Source organism: Rattus norvegicus, chromosome 4 (genome assembly GCF_021556685.1).
Source record: "Rattus norvegicus strain SHRSP/BbbUtx chromosome 4, alternate assembly SHRSP_T2T, whole genome shotgun sequence".
Lineage (NCBI taxonomy): Eukaryota > Metazoa > Chordata > Mammalia > Rodentia > Muridae > Rattus > Rattus norvegicus.
The window spans coordinates 53843930-53860281 of record NC_141537.1 but is presented as its reverse complement, the minus strand read 5'-3'; the positions used below and the strand labels follow the sequence as shown (position 1 = coordinate 53860281).

The 16352-nt window shown below is 40.4% G+C and overlaps 1 protein-coding gene across 7 annotated transcripts in view; it reads right to left on the bottom strand.

Moving 5' to 3' along the window:
- Positions 1–2536: 2536 nt before the first annotated feature.
- The window catches only part of Asb15 (ankyrin repeat and SOCS box containing 15), a 44692-nt gene continuing 30876 nt past the window's right edge, over positions 2537–16352 (bottom strand). For 4 of the 7 annotated variants that reach the window (XM_087658619.1, XM_087658621.1, XM_087658617.1 and 1 more), the window contains 5 exons: positions 12965–13210; positions 11310–11481; positions 9179–9749; positions 8270–8423; positions 2537–4990 (listed from right to left, as the gene is read on the bottom strand). In XM_087658619.1, coding sequence (XP_087514745.1) covers positions 4833–4990; positions 8270–8423; positions 9179–9749; positions 11310–11481; positions 12965–13210 — 1301 coding nt within the window. In that variant the 3' untranslated portion in view covers positions 2537–4832. 7 annotated transcript variants of the gene reach the window in all.

Here is a 16352-nt window from a genome sequence, read left to right as displayed (position 1 = left end):
TTGTCTTGTTAAAGTTTTATTGATGTGAAGAGACACCATGACCAAGGCAACTCTTATAAAGGCAAACATTTGATTTAGCACATTATCTTCATAGCAGGAAGCATGGTAGCATGCGGGCAGACAGGGTCCTGGAGGAGCCTAGAGTTTTACATCTTGATCCAAAGGCAGTCAGAAGGGGATTGTTTTCCACAGGCAGCCAAGAAGAGAGTCTTTTCTGCACTGGGCAAAGCTTGAGCACTCGGAGACCTCAAAGCCCACCACCTTACACTTCCTGCAACAAGGCCACACCTATTCTAATAAGAACACACACCTCCTAATATTACCACTTCCCATGGGCCAAGCATATTCAAACCACCACAGTAGTTTTACATTGTGTTGCCTAATCTTCATTGTCAATTTATATAAATTTAGAATCACTTAGAAGATACACTTCTGGGCTTGTCTGTGAGGGTATTTCTAGAGAAGATTGATGTAGAAGAGAAGACCCACCCTAAAGTTCATGAAACTCTCCCACAGGATAGGGATCTGGACTAAATAAACAAGCCAAAGAAAGCCAGGTGAGTACCAACCGACTTTCAACATTCACTGTTCTCGTCATTCAGACAGATGTGAGAAAACAACCTCATGCTCTTATGGCCATGCCTCTTCTACCACAATGACTGGAACCCTTTCAAACCAAACCGTAAGCTAAAATAAACCATTCCTTCCTTGAGCTGCCTACTTTCAAATATTCCATTATAAAAAGGGAACTAAAAATATATAATATATATTATATATATAATTATATAAATATATAAATTTATATATTATATAAATATATAAATCATATAAATATATACTTATATATTATATAAATATATAAATTACAGAAATGATATATGTAAAAGGTGGCTAAGCAAATATTAAAACATTGTTATTAATGACAGCCACCATGTTGAACAACATTTTAAAGTTATTCAAGTCTAATTGATGTTACTTAAAGGATCCCGCTCCCTCTTCTTGGCTACCAATTTCAGGTAATTACTACTTTCTGCTTCTGCTTGCCTCTTTCAATTCTGCATTTAAGTGAGACCCTGTGATTTCTGTCTTTCTTGTCCTTACTTAGTGCACTGAAGCAAACAGCTGCTTAATGCAAAGTACATGTCCTTGCTTCGTGTACACTACTGGTTGGGTTTGGTTTTGTTGTAGAACTTGGCATAGACTAAAAGCATTTGGGAAGGGGAACTCTCAACTGACAAAATGACTCCACAAGATTAGCCTATAGGCAAGTCTGTCAATCATTTACTTAATTATAGATTGATGTGGGAGGTCCCAGCCCAATTTGGGTGGTGCTACCCCTGGGCAATTGGTCCTGGATGACATAACTATGAAAGCTAAGTAATCCACAGAGAGCAGACCAGTAAGTAGAACTCCTCCATGGCTTCTGCCTTAGGTTTCTGTCTTAGTTCTTTCTTTAGTTCCTGCCCCGACTTTCCTGAATGGTGCGCTATAAGCTATAAGATACAATAAACCATTTCCTCTCCAGGTTGCTTTTGGTCATGGTGTTTTATCACAGCAATAAAACTTTAACCGAGACAATATAGCATTGCAGTGGTATGATGTATTAGAATGTGTGTGTGTGTGTGTGTGTGTACAGAAGTGTTGCCTTAAATACATATACCATACATGCATTTTATGTATATATGTATATATATGTATTGTTTACATGTAATGTTAATTTTTAATGAATAAATTTAAGCAGATATAATTTTTATATTCTAAGTGATTTATGATTTGGGAGGTAGATGCATATGCAGAATAATAGGACTTAAAACCCAGATTTGGATAGAAATATGTAATAAAAGTTCGATGACTATTAAGTATTTTTCTCTGTGTCATACATACATCTCTTGTATTTTTTTATGGTTCCTGATACATGTATTGATTTTTTTAAAAGACTTTTTTGAAGGGTGTAGTGCACATCTCCTGAAACCAATTTTAATTATTCAACCATATTCTTCAAGAAGAACATGGTTCCATTGCTGGTGTTGAATATGTTTAACCCGAAATCAAAGTATGAATTGATGGTCATCTATAGAAACATTAACCCAAACCCACTCAGCTCAGATGTCATTCTCACTCTTTCCCCCTCAGACTCTCTGAATGACACAAAACAAGAGCTAAAAACAGCCACAAGCATCTTGGCAGCCAGGGGAGAAGGCATCCACAGTCTACCTTATCAATGCACATGGAGACATTAGCCCCTCTGTAGAGTGTTTGGTTTCTTAGCCTGACTGTAGGGAGGAGATACACAGGAATCCATTCCTCCTTCCATTTAGTGCTCTCAAAACCAAGAACCTGGTTGGAAAAGTCTAAATTGTAATGGGCTTCATATACAGTATCATCTCCCACTGTTAAGAGGGAGATAATTACTCAAGACCATAACTTTACAAACTTTTTCCGTGTGCATCCAGTTAACATTTTATATCCAAGTGGTTCTTGTACTTATTTACTCTAAATACATTTAATATCCGAAGTATCAGACAGCAGACATATCTTCATTTCTATTTTTCATTTATTTAGAGAAACATTTATAAGCAGTGACTTTAAGCACAATGAAGAAAGCAACACAAGAATTATGATATATTGTACATGAAACATCACAGTCACAGTTGGGAGTGAAATACATTGTCAAATAATTTGTATTTAAAATATCCTCAAGGAGATACATTGAAACCATAACTCTAATTAAATAATTTTCTCCCCAGACTTATTTATCTTTCAAAGATAACTGAAAGTAAATGAAAATTTACAAACTAGTAAGATACTACTACCAAAAGAATATTTACTCTTATGATAAAATAAATGCTAAACAACACACTATTAAAGTGGAATAATAAGCAATTTAAATATTATTAAATAAGTACATTACTAGGTTATACACCAAGTCAGAAACTCTAACCTATCATATTACCACCAAGTCACTGATTATTTGAGTCTGGTTCTTGTATAACATTCACATTCTAGGGCGTGTCTTTGGCTTTGAGGACATACTGGGAAGTAAAGCAGACACGGTCCTGCCCCCGTGGAGCTTCCAGTCTAGCGGAACAGAGCACTACAATACCACATGAACAGCTCTCCGCAGTGGCCTCCACCCAGAGGAAACAACAGCTGAGCCAGGATCTGCAGTGTAAGGGTTAATCAGTGGGCCAGGGGCATAAAGGAAAGAAAGCTTCAGATAGAGAGGGTGAAGGAAATGTAAAGGTCCTGAGGTTCACAACGTTTTCTATCAAAGAGACTCAGATACTTGGGGACTACAGTGAAGTTTTGCTTGTTAGCGAAGAGATAATAGCAAGGTCCGTCTTTTCAAAGCTAACGTCAATCCATTTTAACGAGTGAGCCTATCACCATCCTGTTTTCTAGCCTTCTAAGGAATAACCCCCTTTTAAAACTGAATTGGTGGTAATAGATGGTATCCTTTAAAAAGAGGACCTCATTTTTTTATTAATAAAACGAAAACCTCTGATTTTATAAAACCACAAAACCTGGGAACTGCTGTAGAAGATGTGTAACCAGGGCGTTGCCAAAGGGGGGTGGGGCATGCAGAAAGGCTACAGAGGACGGGGTCCTTAAAGCAAGGCAGTCCTGAGAGAGCTTGAGATTTTTTTTATCCCAAAACGATGGGAGCGATTTTCAGCAAGGGAATGAGCTCTATTAAAGTCTCGGACAGTTCATTCTGAAATGCTGTGGGTGGACTCTGTAGATAAAGGCCAGGGGACCCAGATAAGCAGCACTGGATTGCCTCAGTAAGAGGAAGAATGCAGTCAGATGTATAGGGAGTTTGTGGGGCTGAGCAGGAAATGGTGGGTGTAGTAAGAGAGAAACCCAGTGGCATTTGGTGAGTTGGCACGCTGGGTAAGAAAATGGGGGCGAGGGTGTTGGGACCAATGCCAAGTCCTTTTCATTTGGAAACAGAATTGACTGAGCTAATGTTGAACTGCAGAATGTAAGAGTCAAGTGTTTTGTGAAGGAAGGATTTGAGGACACGGTGAACTACAGATCTTTGTGTTTAGAGGTCTGTTAGATCAACGTCGACCAGGAACTGCTCTGAAACATAGGAGACAAAAGGTTGAACTTCAGCTCTAACGTTATGGTCCCCAGCAAAACCGATCACAACCACGATCATTGAATGGAATTTCCCAGAGAACACAGCGTATCAGAAAAGGAAGGAGGATGTGACACTGCCTGCAGGACGTGCCTGCAGGAAGAGGAGCAGCATACAGAAGCAGAGGCAGAGAGGTTGGGGAGGAGGGCTGAGAGGGAAAATAGCAGTATCCATATCATAAAGACCAAGGACAGAACTGGAAATGGAGTTAGATGCCACAAGAATCAACAGGAGGGGAACGAAAGTAGTTTATAGAATTTAGCAGTGAGGAAGTTGTTAGGGACGGAGCCAAGAAGCTCAGGAGAAGCTGGATCACAGGGTGGGTCTGTATACACAGAGGAGCTCCTCTAGAGCTGGCATATGTGCGTGTTTGGGGGTGGGTGAGAAAGGGGTTATTTACCTTTTACGCCTAGACTCTCAAACATTGAAAGGGAGAATCTGAAGACTCGTAACAACTGAGGAAAATCAAATACAGCCTATTACTTATCTTAGAAGCCTAAACGTCTTTAAGAGTGTACATGTTCTTCCCGTAGGGACATGACACAGCTACAAAATTCTCAGCGGTGTTAAATACACTTAAGAATACAAAATGATTCCAGTGACTTCTCCAGGGGAATCACAGTTTTTTTAAAAAAATACTTTAAGAATCACATTTTAAAATATAATTGTAAGGTTATATTAGCTTCAGCTATTGTCCGTAGAGATCGTATTCTTTAAATAACAAGTATCTTTGCAACGCTGCTGGGAGAGGAAGCTTCTCCATGGAGGCTGGCTGGCAGAGTCGCTGGAGTCCCATAGCTCTGCGAATTTTTAATCGGCACAGATGCTTCAGTGAGCAAGGATTCTCTAAAATAAACGGGGAGACAAGGAGAAAGTTTTATTGGCTTCACACATTAGACACAGATTGTCCCAGAGTAGCACGCAGGACATTTCTGAAAATACGAACTTTAGCAGCTGATGACCCTGACCTCGATTCACATGTCAATGAAGTACTCTAGCCTCGCCCCAAAAGCTCCATGAGGACAGGAATTCTGTCTGCGTCTGCGTCTGTGTCAGGAAGGAGCGAGTCTGGCTCCTGATGGGTGTCCAGTTTGTTAATTAAACAAATGGATTGGATGGTAAGTAGGAAATGGCCCCACATTTCTCCTTTATTTTATTTTAGAACTAAATAATATATGGACATATTTATTTCCTCTCATCTCTACTAGTTTTTCTGGTGAATATTTATCAGTAAAACATCACTAAGACAGTTCCGTAAATCGATCACGAGTCAATCTGAGGCCTGTTTCCAGTGTCTGCAACATACTAGATACTAACCTTTACATATCTGGTGATAGGTAAATATATTTTTCCAAATTCCTACTCTTTATTAGATTTATAACACGGGTATTTTATACCAACAAACAGAACCAGTGAAGGGGCAGCACAGAAGTGGCAGCGTAGAACAAGTACACAAGTAAATGTTGGCTCTGGACTCAGTCAGCCGGGATTAACACCCTGCCTGTGTCACTTTGTATGACCTTGCAGAGTGGCTTAACCCCTATAATTAGTATTCTCGTTTATGTAACATGGATAACAATAGTATCTGCTTCATAAGATTGTCTGAGGGATAAACAGTCCAAACAGACTACTAGAAGCATCTTTGATACACTGGGCTATAACGTTCAATAAATGTTGGGGGAGGGGGACAGCTCAGTAGCTAATACGCTTGCTGTTCAAGAGTTCAGTTTATTAGGGAGCCAGAAACAGATACATACTGGAAGCCCACTGGCCAGCTAGCCTACCTAATCAGAAACCCCCAGAGGAATGACATCTGATGTTCACTTTTGATCTACATGGGAACATACACATTCGTTTGAACTGTTACACTCATGTGGCACACACACACACACACACACACACACACACACACACACACATACACACACAGACGCAACACAAAGAAACATTAGGGACTATTCACTTCAGTGATGAACGTGATCCCATTCTGCTATATTTGATTATAAAATTTTCTTTTAAATATTAAAACAAAGTTAGCCTTGGTGGCATAGACCTATAATCCCAGCATTTGGAGGGCAAGGCAGGAAGGTCATAGGTTTGAGGTCAGCCTGGGATACATACAGAGCTTCAGACTAGACTGGGCTGCATAGCAAAATCCTGTCTCAAAAATGAACGAGGCCAGTTTCTACAAACGTGAGGCACCAAAATAGGCACCTTGCCACAGTCTGTAAGATCGCAATTTTATTTTGTGCCTTAATGAACCAACCGCCTTACTTGTAGCTGGAGGAACCCTGACATCCAGTGGTTTACCACGCTCACAGCAACCGGCTGACAAGCTGCTGCAGAAACAAACGGCTGAAATCACAGAAAAGCATCCCAACCTCACTCTTACCCGGAGTATCTTTCCAAATCTACCACAACTAGAAATTCATTTACAGTAGTAACATGTGGGTCACCAATTCTCATTTCCTAGGAAAACCCGTTCTGCTTCTGACCGAGATAACAGGGATTACTACAGAGAAAGCCACTATTATACCAAGCGATACACACAAGGCTCAACCCCTGGCTTTGTTATCCTCTATGCCCAAGACTTTAGGAAATTAATTTATTTGTACTTTGGTGGTGTTCTCATTTTGAAATAGACAAACCGTTGAAGCCTTTTGCTTTTGAAAATTTAAAACTTGGCACTAACTACATACACACATAGTTTCACGCACTAGAAGCATTAACCAGACGAACATGGTCGCCTACCTCAGTAAATAGAACTTCAGCCAGCCACAGAAGATGGTTGCTCAGCCTTCCAACCTGCATTCCTCCTTCTCCCATAAACCACCGTGATCCCCACTTGTACAGCAATCACCCCTTTTGAAGTCTCATCTTCTAAGTGATCCGTCCCAATTACAGGACTGACGAAACAATGTGACCTCCCTGCTTGGGCCTCCAAATGCTGGGATTACAAGTATATGCCTTCGTTTTAGTAGTAAAAGAATATAATTTAAAATTTAACATCGAATATAACAAAATGTGACCACTTTTATCACTGAAGTGAATAGTTCCTAATGTTTCTTTTTGGGGGGTGTGTGTTTGTGTGTGCGTGTGTGTGTCTGTGTGTGTGCGCCACATGAGTGTGGCAGTTAAGTGAATGAGTGTGTGCATATGTAGGTCAGCAGTCAACATCATATGTCATTCGTCTGAGGCTTTCCTTTAGCTGGAGGCCTAAAAAGTTACAGAATATTGTTTAAATATCTTATGAACTTCAAGCTCTTTCTCATCCATTTTTATCATGTCACTTACTCAATAAAGAACCCAAATTCCTATGTTTTCCCATGGTGTAGCTCCGTGTCCCATTGTCTCCTCCACTGTTTTGAAAGCTAGTAGTTGAGTCCAGAGCTTGATCCTACTTATGTCTGATCTGTTCGGCCAGTGATTTTCTCTCCTCTGGGACCTCCACGATATGGATATGACACTGGCAATAGCCAAGGTTTAACAAGCATATCCATTTGTTTATTCAAGGTATAAAATGATAGTTACATAAGTTTTCATTCACTAAGATACTTCATGAAGAGATTTGTCGCTCATCTATTTTCGGTTACTTGTGACATTTCATATAAACAAGGCAGGAAAAAAGGCTTACGTGTTTTTAACGAATTTGAAGGTAAGTCGATTCTCTATTAACCCTTCGAAATGATCAGGTTTTAAGGTGTCATGTATTTAGACACTTTGGATATATTAATAATACTCATTGAAACAACTGTGTTTTTGAAACTTGAATGGTCCTGTTCGGCCACTGAGAGTCTCGTTAGGATGGCTCATGGACTCTTCTGACCCGGTTCTGATAGTCACCGAGTTTCTTGGCTTCCTGATATGAGCAGATGCTCCAGGTTCAGTCTCACAAAGTTCCTCCCATCAGTTGTCACTCCTTTTTGTAGGAATTGGCATTTCCACACCAAATTCCGTGCGAGAGGGACGCTCAAAACTAGTATGGTCATTGCGTCATAAGCGTCTCTAAGGATAGGAAAAACTCACTCGTCACATTCACAACACACACGCGCGCACACACACACACACACACACACACACAATAAGCAAATACAAATTTAAAGTAAAGGAAATATTTGTTTTTACCTATTATTTGGCGGATTTCCGGCCATTCTCTCTGTACTTCTAGCACGGACTTCAGTTTTGCACACAGAGGGACATAATCCATGTAATCTATCAGTATGCGGACAATGTTGCCCACCAAGTGCTTCATCCATGGAACTGTAATGAACTCACAGAACTGAGAAAAATGACAACAGGTAATTTAGTGGTACTTTAGTATATTAAACATATAATTGGTATTATCTTTTTATGGGAATGAAAGCATTCATGATTATGATGAAAAATGAAAAAGAAATGCCATTTGAACTATTATTACTTTGAACAGATAGTACTAAATGCATTTTTCACGTTTCTGTTGGGATCACAGTGAACATGACATAGAAGGTTTTTTTTTCTCTCTAGCCCCAATATTCTACCAAGTGGGTACAGGTGGATAATTGCATTTTAAAATTGTTTGACACCCTGTTTCCAACCCAAGAAAAGAAATAGCCTTTTTTCCTGGCCCACTTTATGTGTATCTGTCTACAGTAATAAGACACAAAAAATGAGAAGTATATAAATTAAATTCTCTGTGCCATAACATCCTTAATTGAGTGACGTTTCATGGGTTAAACTGGAAGGTTGTGTATTTTATTTACAATATAAAATACCCTCCAGAATAGGTTATAATTTGGCTATAAAACAAGACTTAATACCATTAATCCTAAAGCCATTTCATTTATATTTTAGGACCACAATGCTATATATCTAGGAATCGGTAACAGGAAGAAATTTTGGATATTTTATAAATAACTAAACGTTAAACGACATACTCCTGATCAACTTTGGAAGTCCACGAATAAATCTAAAGGGTTAAAAAAAATTAAAACGTAAAGATTCCTGAGAAAAATTAGTTGAAGGACTGATCCAAAAAAAAGACGGAAAGGAGCTCACCGGATTATCTTTTATTACGCAAGACGTCCATCCCGGCAGTCCCTCCTCCTCTATCTCTGACCACACAAATGAGTTCCCAAAGATGTCTCCGTGCATGCAGTCAAAGCACAGCTCCACTTGGTAACCATTGTTCAGCAGCAGCCTCAGCATGATCTCATCATTTAGGGCGTACTGAATGGCACTGGGGAAGCGCGTGTCATTCACATGCATAAAGTAACAGTTGACGTTAGCCCCGTAGGAGAGAAGCAGCCGGACGATTTCATGTCTATTGGCCCTCACTGCCACGAGGAGACAGTTGAGGGGATCTAAGTTGGGGTCTGCCCCTGCAGCCAGAAGGACTTCAGTGCAGTGGATATCATTATTAGAGACCGCAAAATACAGTGCAGTCTTTCTCTCGTCATCGTAGCTCTGGGAAATGTGGTCGGCGAGCAGGGCGTTGACATCAAAACCATTTTCAATGAGCAGTTCGAGGCACTGGGCATTTTGTCCATCGGCTGCTGAGTGAATTGGGGTTAGGCCGCTTTTCTCAATTGCGTGTTTGGATGTTACTGGGATCAGATATTTCAGAGCACTAGAGGAAAAAACAAACCTCCTTTAACTCCATTGCATAAAGAAAATCAAACAACTAAATAAAGCTTGTCTCGTTAGACAAGTGCTTTTACTTTGTTTAGCTTTCCATATTTCCTCTACATAACTTTGTGAGACTTGTTTAAACTTTGCGAGTCAAGAGACTCCTGTTTAATTTAATGGGATTTAGTTGAGTTTCAATTTAGTTTCCCATCCTAAAAATCCCCAGGGAACATCCTGTATCTTCCGTGTTTCGTTCTAGGTTTTAGTCCTCAGGGCTCTCCCCACACTTCTGCCTCTTGACAACAAAGTTTATAAATCAATAGATGTGATTGCCAAATTGCCAAAGAGTCATGGCATAGAAGCACACTGCATAACCCTGACCACTAGAAACCATGCAGTCTTGGCAAATGACTTGCACGGCATACGCATAACCCTTTCATTTAAAGATGAACAATATAAAGGCTTAAGGAGAACAGGACTTGTCCAAGGTCCTACCTTCCAATGTGAAAGGAAGAGATGGAGTTTTAATCTTTTGATTCTTATTGTTTCTATTTCATTGATTTTTAAGCCACCTGTATATATCGCCCACATACATCCTGTCTCCTATACAGCTCTCAATGAATTCTTAGCACAAAGCAGAACCTTCCGTATTCCATCAAACCTGTATTGGTCAGATGAAATAACGGTTCCCAAGCTCATGTTTCTAAATACATGTGATGAATGCTTGTGAATTTCACACTTCACTCACCATGTAGCCACTCAGGAGAGCCACAACCAAGGATAACTTGATCTCCTGTGCCTAACTCAGAGCTATCATGTGTGAATTTATGAACGCTGGGAGTAAATCCAGGTAAACTTTAACAACATGTCACTTCGCATCAATTATGCGTCACTGGTCCCTTAACTTGGCCCGTGTGGCTACCAGAAATAATAAACCCTAGCTCTCTCAAAGTTTTTGAACGTGCGACTTATTTTTTAATTTCTGAAAATCATCATCGTTTGGTGGAGAGTTTAATGTTGCGATTCTAGGCTTCTATTACTGTATTGCTTATAACATTTTGTGGTGGAAAATTCCACTCAGTCTAGGATGTAATGAATCTTTTCTATTTAACAATATACTCATCGTTAGAGTATCATATACACTCTGCAATGCTAGGAAATAGCTGAAGTACAGCACAGCATGACTACAAATTCTAATCCTTGGTCAACGGCAAAACGTTCAGAGACTTCGTACTCATTTGTTGAACTTTTTTTTTTTAAATACAGAAGTGCCAAATGGTGAAGATTTCTCAATTACAACTTTATTCCTCTACAAGGAATATTTTTTATTACTAAAAAGAATATTAAAAATTCATTCTGTGAAGGTCAAGAGTATAGAATAAGAGTGAAAAAGCTATGAAATCATTTCCAAGCATCGAAATAAAAAAAATGTGTGGCTATTTCCCTTGGAGATTTGGGGGGAGTATCCCATATCGAGAGATTGTACTGTACACACGCCTTAGTGTTGTTGTTGTTTTTTTTTTTTTTTAACTTAAAGTGATCGCCTTGATATCTTACTTACAGATAATGTCCCTCATAGGCAGCTCGATGTATGGGAAGATGCCCCGCTCTGTTGGGTACGTTGCCACTTCCTCCGTATTTCAGCAAGAGGGAGATGCAATCAGGGTTTCCACCTCCTGCTGCCTCGAATAGCACAGATGCCCCATCATCCGCCAAAGCAAACACATCACCACCTGGCGGTGTAAAGCACGTGGCTTAGACGGCTGGGCAGTGTTAAGACTTTCTGTTAAAGTAGTCTGTCATTTTCTTCTTTCTGATAAAAGCTTAACCATTCGATAACAGGCAACATGCTTCATTTTACTAAACTCTCAAGGAGAGGGAGTCACAAGAACGTGAATGAAAACAAGCCAGTCCTGCTTCGAGAAATATGATCATGAGACTTTTAAATTTGATAACAGGTAGCATTCTCTCAAAACTATTTATGGATACCTACAGGGCACAAATAGTGTGTGTGGCCCTAAACTGAATAAGCCTGACTCACAGAGCTTAAAGAGCAAATGAAACGGTAACTAGAGAACACACAGTGTAGCCAGCTTTGGGGACAGCTTTGTAGAACATGTACCATAAAGGGAAGAGAGTCATCTCTGATAATGGACCTGGCTGCTTACTTCATGGATTGGGATTTGGTTTTTTTATGTGTCTCTGTTTCTCCCTCTGTAAACTAATGTAGCTTATTCCTCTGGGATTGTGTGATAATTCAATGAACATACATTGGGAAACACAAAAAATTGCTAATTTTCACCCATACAAGGTCCTTTGGGGGATCGTGTGGTTCACTTATGGATGAGTCTGGGGCTTGGAAGTTGACAAGGGTCTCATAGAGAGGAGGTGGAGCTAGGAGCTAGCGGTTAGGAATTGAGTTTCTCCTGGCTGTACAGTTGAAACATTGGAGGTCTGAGGGGTAGGGAATGACACCATCTGTTGGAGAGGTTGGGAAAGGATTTATGAGAATATCTCGAGAGACCCACTTTGAATTTTTACTGAATATTATCCTAAATGAGAGCAAGGATCTTGACCTAAATTGACGCAGAGAGAACAGCCATATTCTGTTTTGCCAGATATGCAGGATTGGAGTAGTGAAGCTCAAGGCCTGGAAAAGCAATTCTAATTATCAGAAGCCATTGCAGCGGTGTTTGGAATAGAACACATTATTGATGTTGCACTTGAGCTAGAGGAACTCAAGCTGTAGTGCATGGTATGGGTTCCCTGACAGGAAGAATAGAAATCTGGAGAAGAGTTAGCAAATGATCATACTGGTCTAGGAAAGGCGGGAAGGACCTGACAAAGAAGGCAGACACATGGCAACGTGACGATAAGGCAGACTTTGGTACTTTGCAACAGTTGGGTTTGGGAAAGAAAGTGATAGAGATTTAGAGATAAATCCAACCTCTCGTCCCAGTTAAGGGGGATTGAGACATCAGAAAATGGAAGGGAGGAGAAATCCAGCCAAGATGACAGTTAAGGCCTTCTTCACAAATCTATGTGGAAACTGGGCTGCCTCTAGAGAAAGCAATCAGGGCTGGTCTTGCAGATCTCCGTTGGTCATAATGAATAGAGGTTAAGTCGTAGAATCGGGGTTCAGTGGGGGTCCAGGATAAAGCCCCACCCCTTTATACTCAGGAGAGAGAGGAAGACAGAGTAACTGCCTTCACGTACCTTTGTGAATAAGATGCTCCAGCACATCACAGTGGCCATACTCAGCAGCCACCCCTAAGGGCGTGACTCCAAAGCCATCTCTCAGGTGGACGTCACCTCTGTGATTCAGGAGCAGAGTGATAATATCTTTGCGGCCTTGCTTCGCTGCTTCATGCATTGCTGACCACCTCTTGACACAGGGCTGTTCAAGGCTGGTGTTGTATTTAATCAGTGCAGATACTATGTCATAGGAGCCCTGTTTTATAGCTTGAACAGAATGTTAACATGAAGTTGCCTTATCAACACGAGGACTTCAGATGGAACTGATTTATTTAAACTAACATCAAAATAGCTAGCACCCATTCTCCCTTCTTGTAAAAAGATAGTGTATTCCTCATGTGCTTTTGCTTTCTCATGCCCAAATTTCTATGTGTGCAGTCTGAGTCTGTAGGACTCAGAGTGGGTAAGAATTTCACGACAAGTGGTCATCACCAAGATGTATAGATTTTGTGGGTATTCATTCCAAACTTCAATCTCTTTACCAAAAATATGGGGGCATACTATGTATGTTGTACAAATTAAATAATGTATGTTAAGCATTACCTATGGTACCCAGTATAAAATATGAGCACAATAAATTATTCTTAGTATTGGTATTATTCCTAGGAGGTTGGTCCCCATCGAAACACGTATTTTCCCTACCAAAGATACCGTTCATCAGCAAATTGTACTCCAGTCGAGGAACAGGTAAAGAGCTGGACCCTACCTCAGAAGAGGGAGGTGAAGTGTGCATCTCTTCTTATTATTATGTTTTATGCTGATAAACGCCACTTCCTGAACTCCCCACCTGCCACTGTGGTTCTGAGGTGCATTACCTCATTCTCTTAGCTGCTGTCACTGCTAAGAGGGGTGAGCTTGATTTTACCTTATTGCTATTGTTTCTGGTTTTTAAATTTTAGGGGCAAAATCTCATGATAATGGGTCTCTTTCCTTTATGATGCCACCTGTCTGCTTCCCTCTGGAAGATGCTATTAGCATGATTGACCTTTCTTCATGGAAAAAATCAAAACAAAACAGAGTATGCAGGAAATGTTCAACTAAAGTAATTTCTTAAAATTTATACTTTCATTTCTTATTTAATTCTTTGGAAGAATGTATTTTCCATAGAAATAATAATTCCATTGGTGAGGATTCATCCTTTACAGATAATCTGTAAAGACTGTCTAAACTAATAACCAACTGAAATAATTAAATCCATAAGGTGCATTATGAGTCAACATAGTTGATAATAAAATATGAACTTATGTGTAGTTTTATACATAGTCTTTTATGTATGGTATTTAAATATAAATTATATAGAATTTGAAAATCAAAATTTCAATTTCTTTATTAGAATTTATATGGTTTACATATTCAGATTTTTAATTAGAATTTTACTTAATTAGAATTGGTATTACTTAAGATACTCTTGGAAATCTGCGGTTTGCTGGCTTCCCCTGTTTATTTCTGCTTTGTCATTTTCTTCCTCTTCTGAATTCATGAGTTTCATTAGTAGTTTACATAGCATCTCCAAGTGACTCAGAAAACTCACAGAGAAGGGAGCTCTGAGACTTCTGGGTAAGGACTGAGAAAGTGAAAGAGGAACGAGCTGAGGAAGGTACATTTTGATTTGTGAGGTGGACTGTCAGAAGTGACATGGACTGTGAACGTGGAGAGTCATGGAGAACGGAGACCAGTGGATCCGAGACCCCAGGACAAACAGTTCTCAGAGCTCCACACCCAGCTGTGCTGGCTACGGTCAGCATGAGGATCCAGCAGAGGAAAGATGGACACCATGACCCCTGGATGAACACAGAGTCCATCCAAGGGCAAAAACCATCCTAAGTGTCAGATCGCCACAAATCTGATACTTTACCACTCATCAGGAAACGCTAACACGACTGTATTCCATCGAGCACAGCAAGTCAGAGCCAGATGGCTGAGCAGGAGGAGGGGTCCTGGGTGGTCTTAGGCTTATTTCATTTTTGCCATCTGAGCATACGGCATGAGTAGGCACGAAGATGAAGGATTAAGTCAAGAAAAACATTAAAAATGGGGTAACATGGAGAAAGGACCTTTCCCCATCTTCTCTCTCCTTTGTGCATTAATGATCCATGAGCAGCAAGTTTCAAAGAACAAAACATAAACTCACCTTGATGGTCCATTTTTTTTTTAAAGTCCATTGATGCTGTCTCTATATTTCTCAAGAGATTTTGGGAAATTAAGACTCTGAGTTTTTGCAGCTGCAATGACTTTTTATTAAATTCCCTTAATTTACTCTCCGTATGTGCCTTCCTGGTAGCATTTGCATTAATTTCCCACTTACGTTTATCTAGCTCTTCTACGAATTGCAAGCAAAAGAGTAATCGATGCCTTTAAATCCAGAATGCCCAGCAAAGCATCTGGCTTCTCTTTTCTCGGGGAACTATCATAGATGAGCCCTTACCACGGTTTCAGACAGGATATAAGTCCACAGATCTCAGGTACCAAACCCCAAATACTTTTTTTTTCTTTTCACGTTTACATGACTTCATTTAATAGTCTAGATTCTAAGTCTGTCCACCTAACTGCAAATTCCATGACTTTCTTTTTCTTTTTTTTCTTTTTTTTCTTTTTTTATTAACTTGAGTATTTCTTATTTACATTTCGATTGTTATTCCCTTTCCCGGTTTCCGGGCCAACATCCCCCAAGCCCCTCCCCCTCCCCTTCTATAAGGGTGTTCCCTCCCCATCCTCCTCCCATTACCGCCCTCCCTCCAACAATCACATTCACTGGGGGTTCAGTCTTGGCAGGACCAAGGGCTTCCCCTTCCACTGGTGCTCTTACTAGGATATTCATTGCTACCTATGAGGTCAGAGTCTAGTGTCAGTCCATGTATAGTCTTTGGGTAGTGACTTAGTCCCTGGAAGCTCTGGTTCAAACCCCAAATTCTTATTCCACCCACGTGTCCCTCAGGAAAGCCAATGTTACCTTGGATCACACACAGTCAATCTCACCTCTTTCTTTAGTCATCAGATTCTTTGGGTTGCTACTGTTTGGTTTTGGTTGGTTTGTTTTTGTTGGTTGGTTTTGTTTTGTTTTTCAAGGCACAGTTTCTCAGTGTTGTCCTGGCTGCCCTGTTCTGGAAATCAGCCTGGCCTCAGACTCAGAGGTGCGCTTGCCTCTGCTTCCTGAGCGCTGGGATTAAAGGGCATGGAGCGCCACTGCCTGGCCAATCGTCATATTCTCATTCGGCATTAGTAGGGGATGAAGGTTGCGAAGCGGATGCATAACGAGGTTCAATTGCCACCCTTTCTGCACAGTGCCACAGCTGTAAGCTCTTAAGAGGGGCCGAGCTCAGTACCGTCCACAGCATCTCCTCGCCTCTCG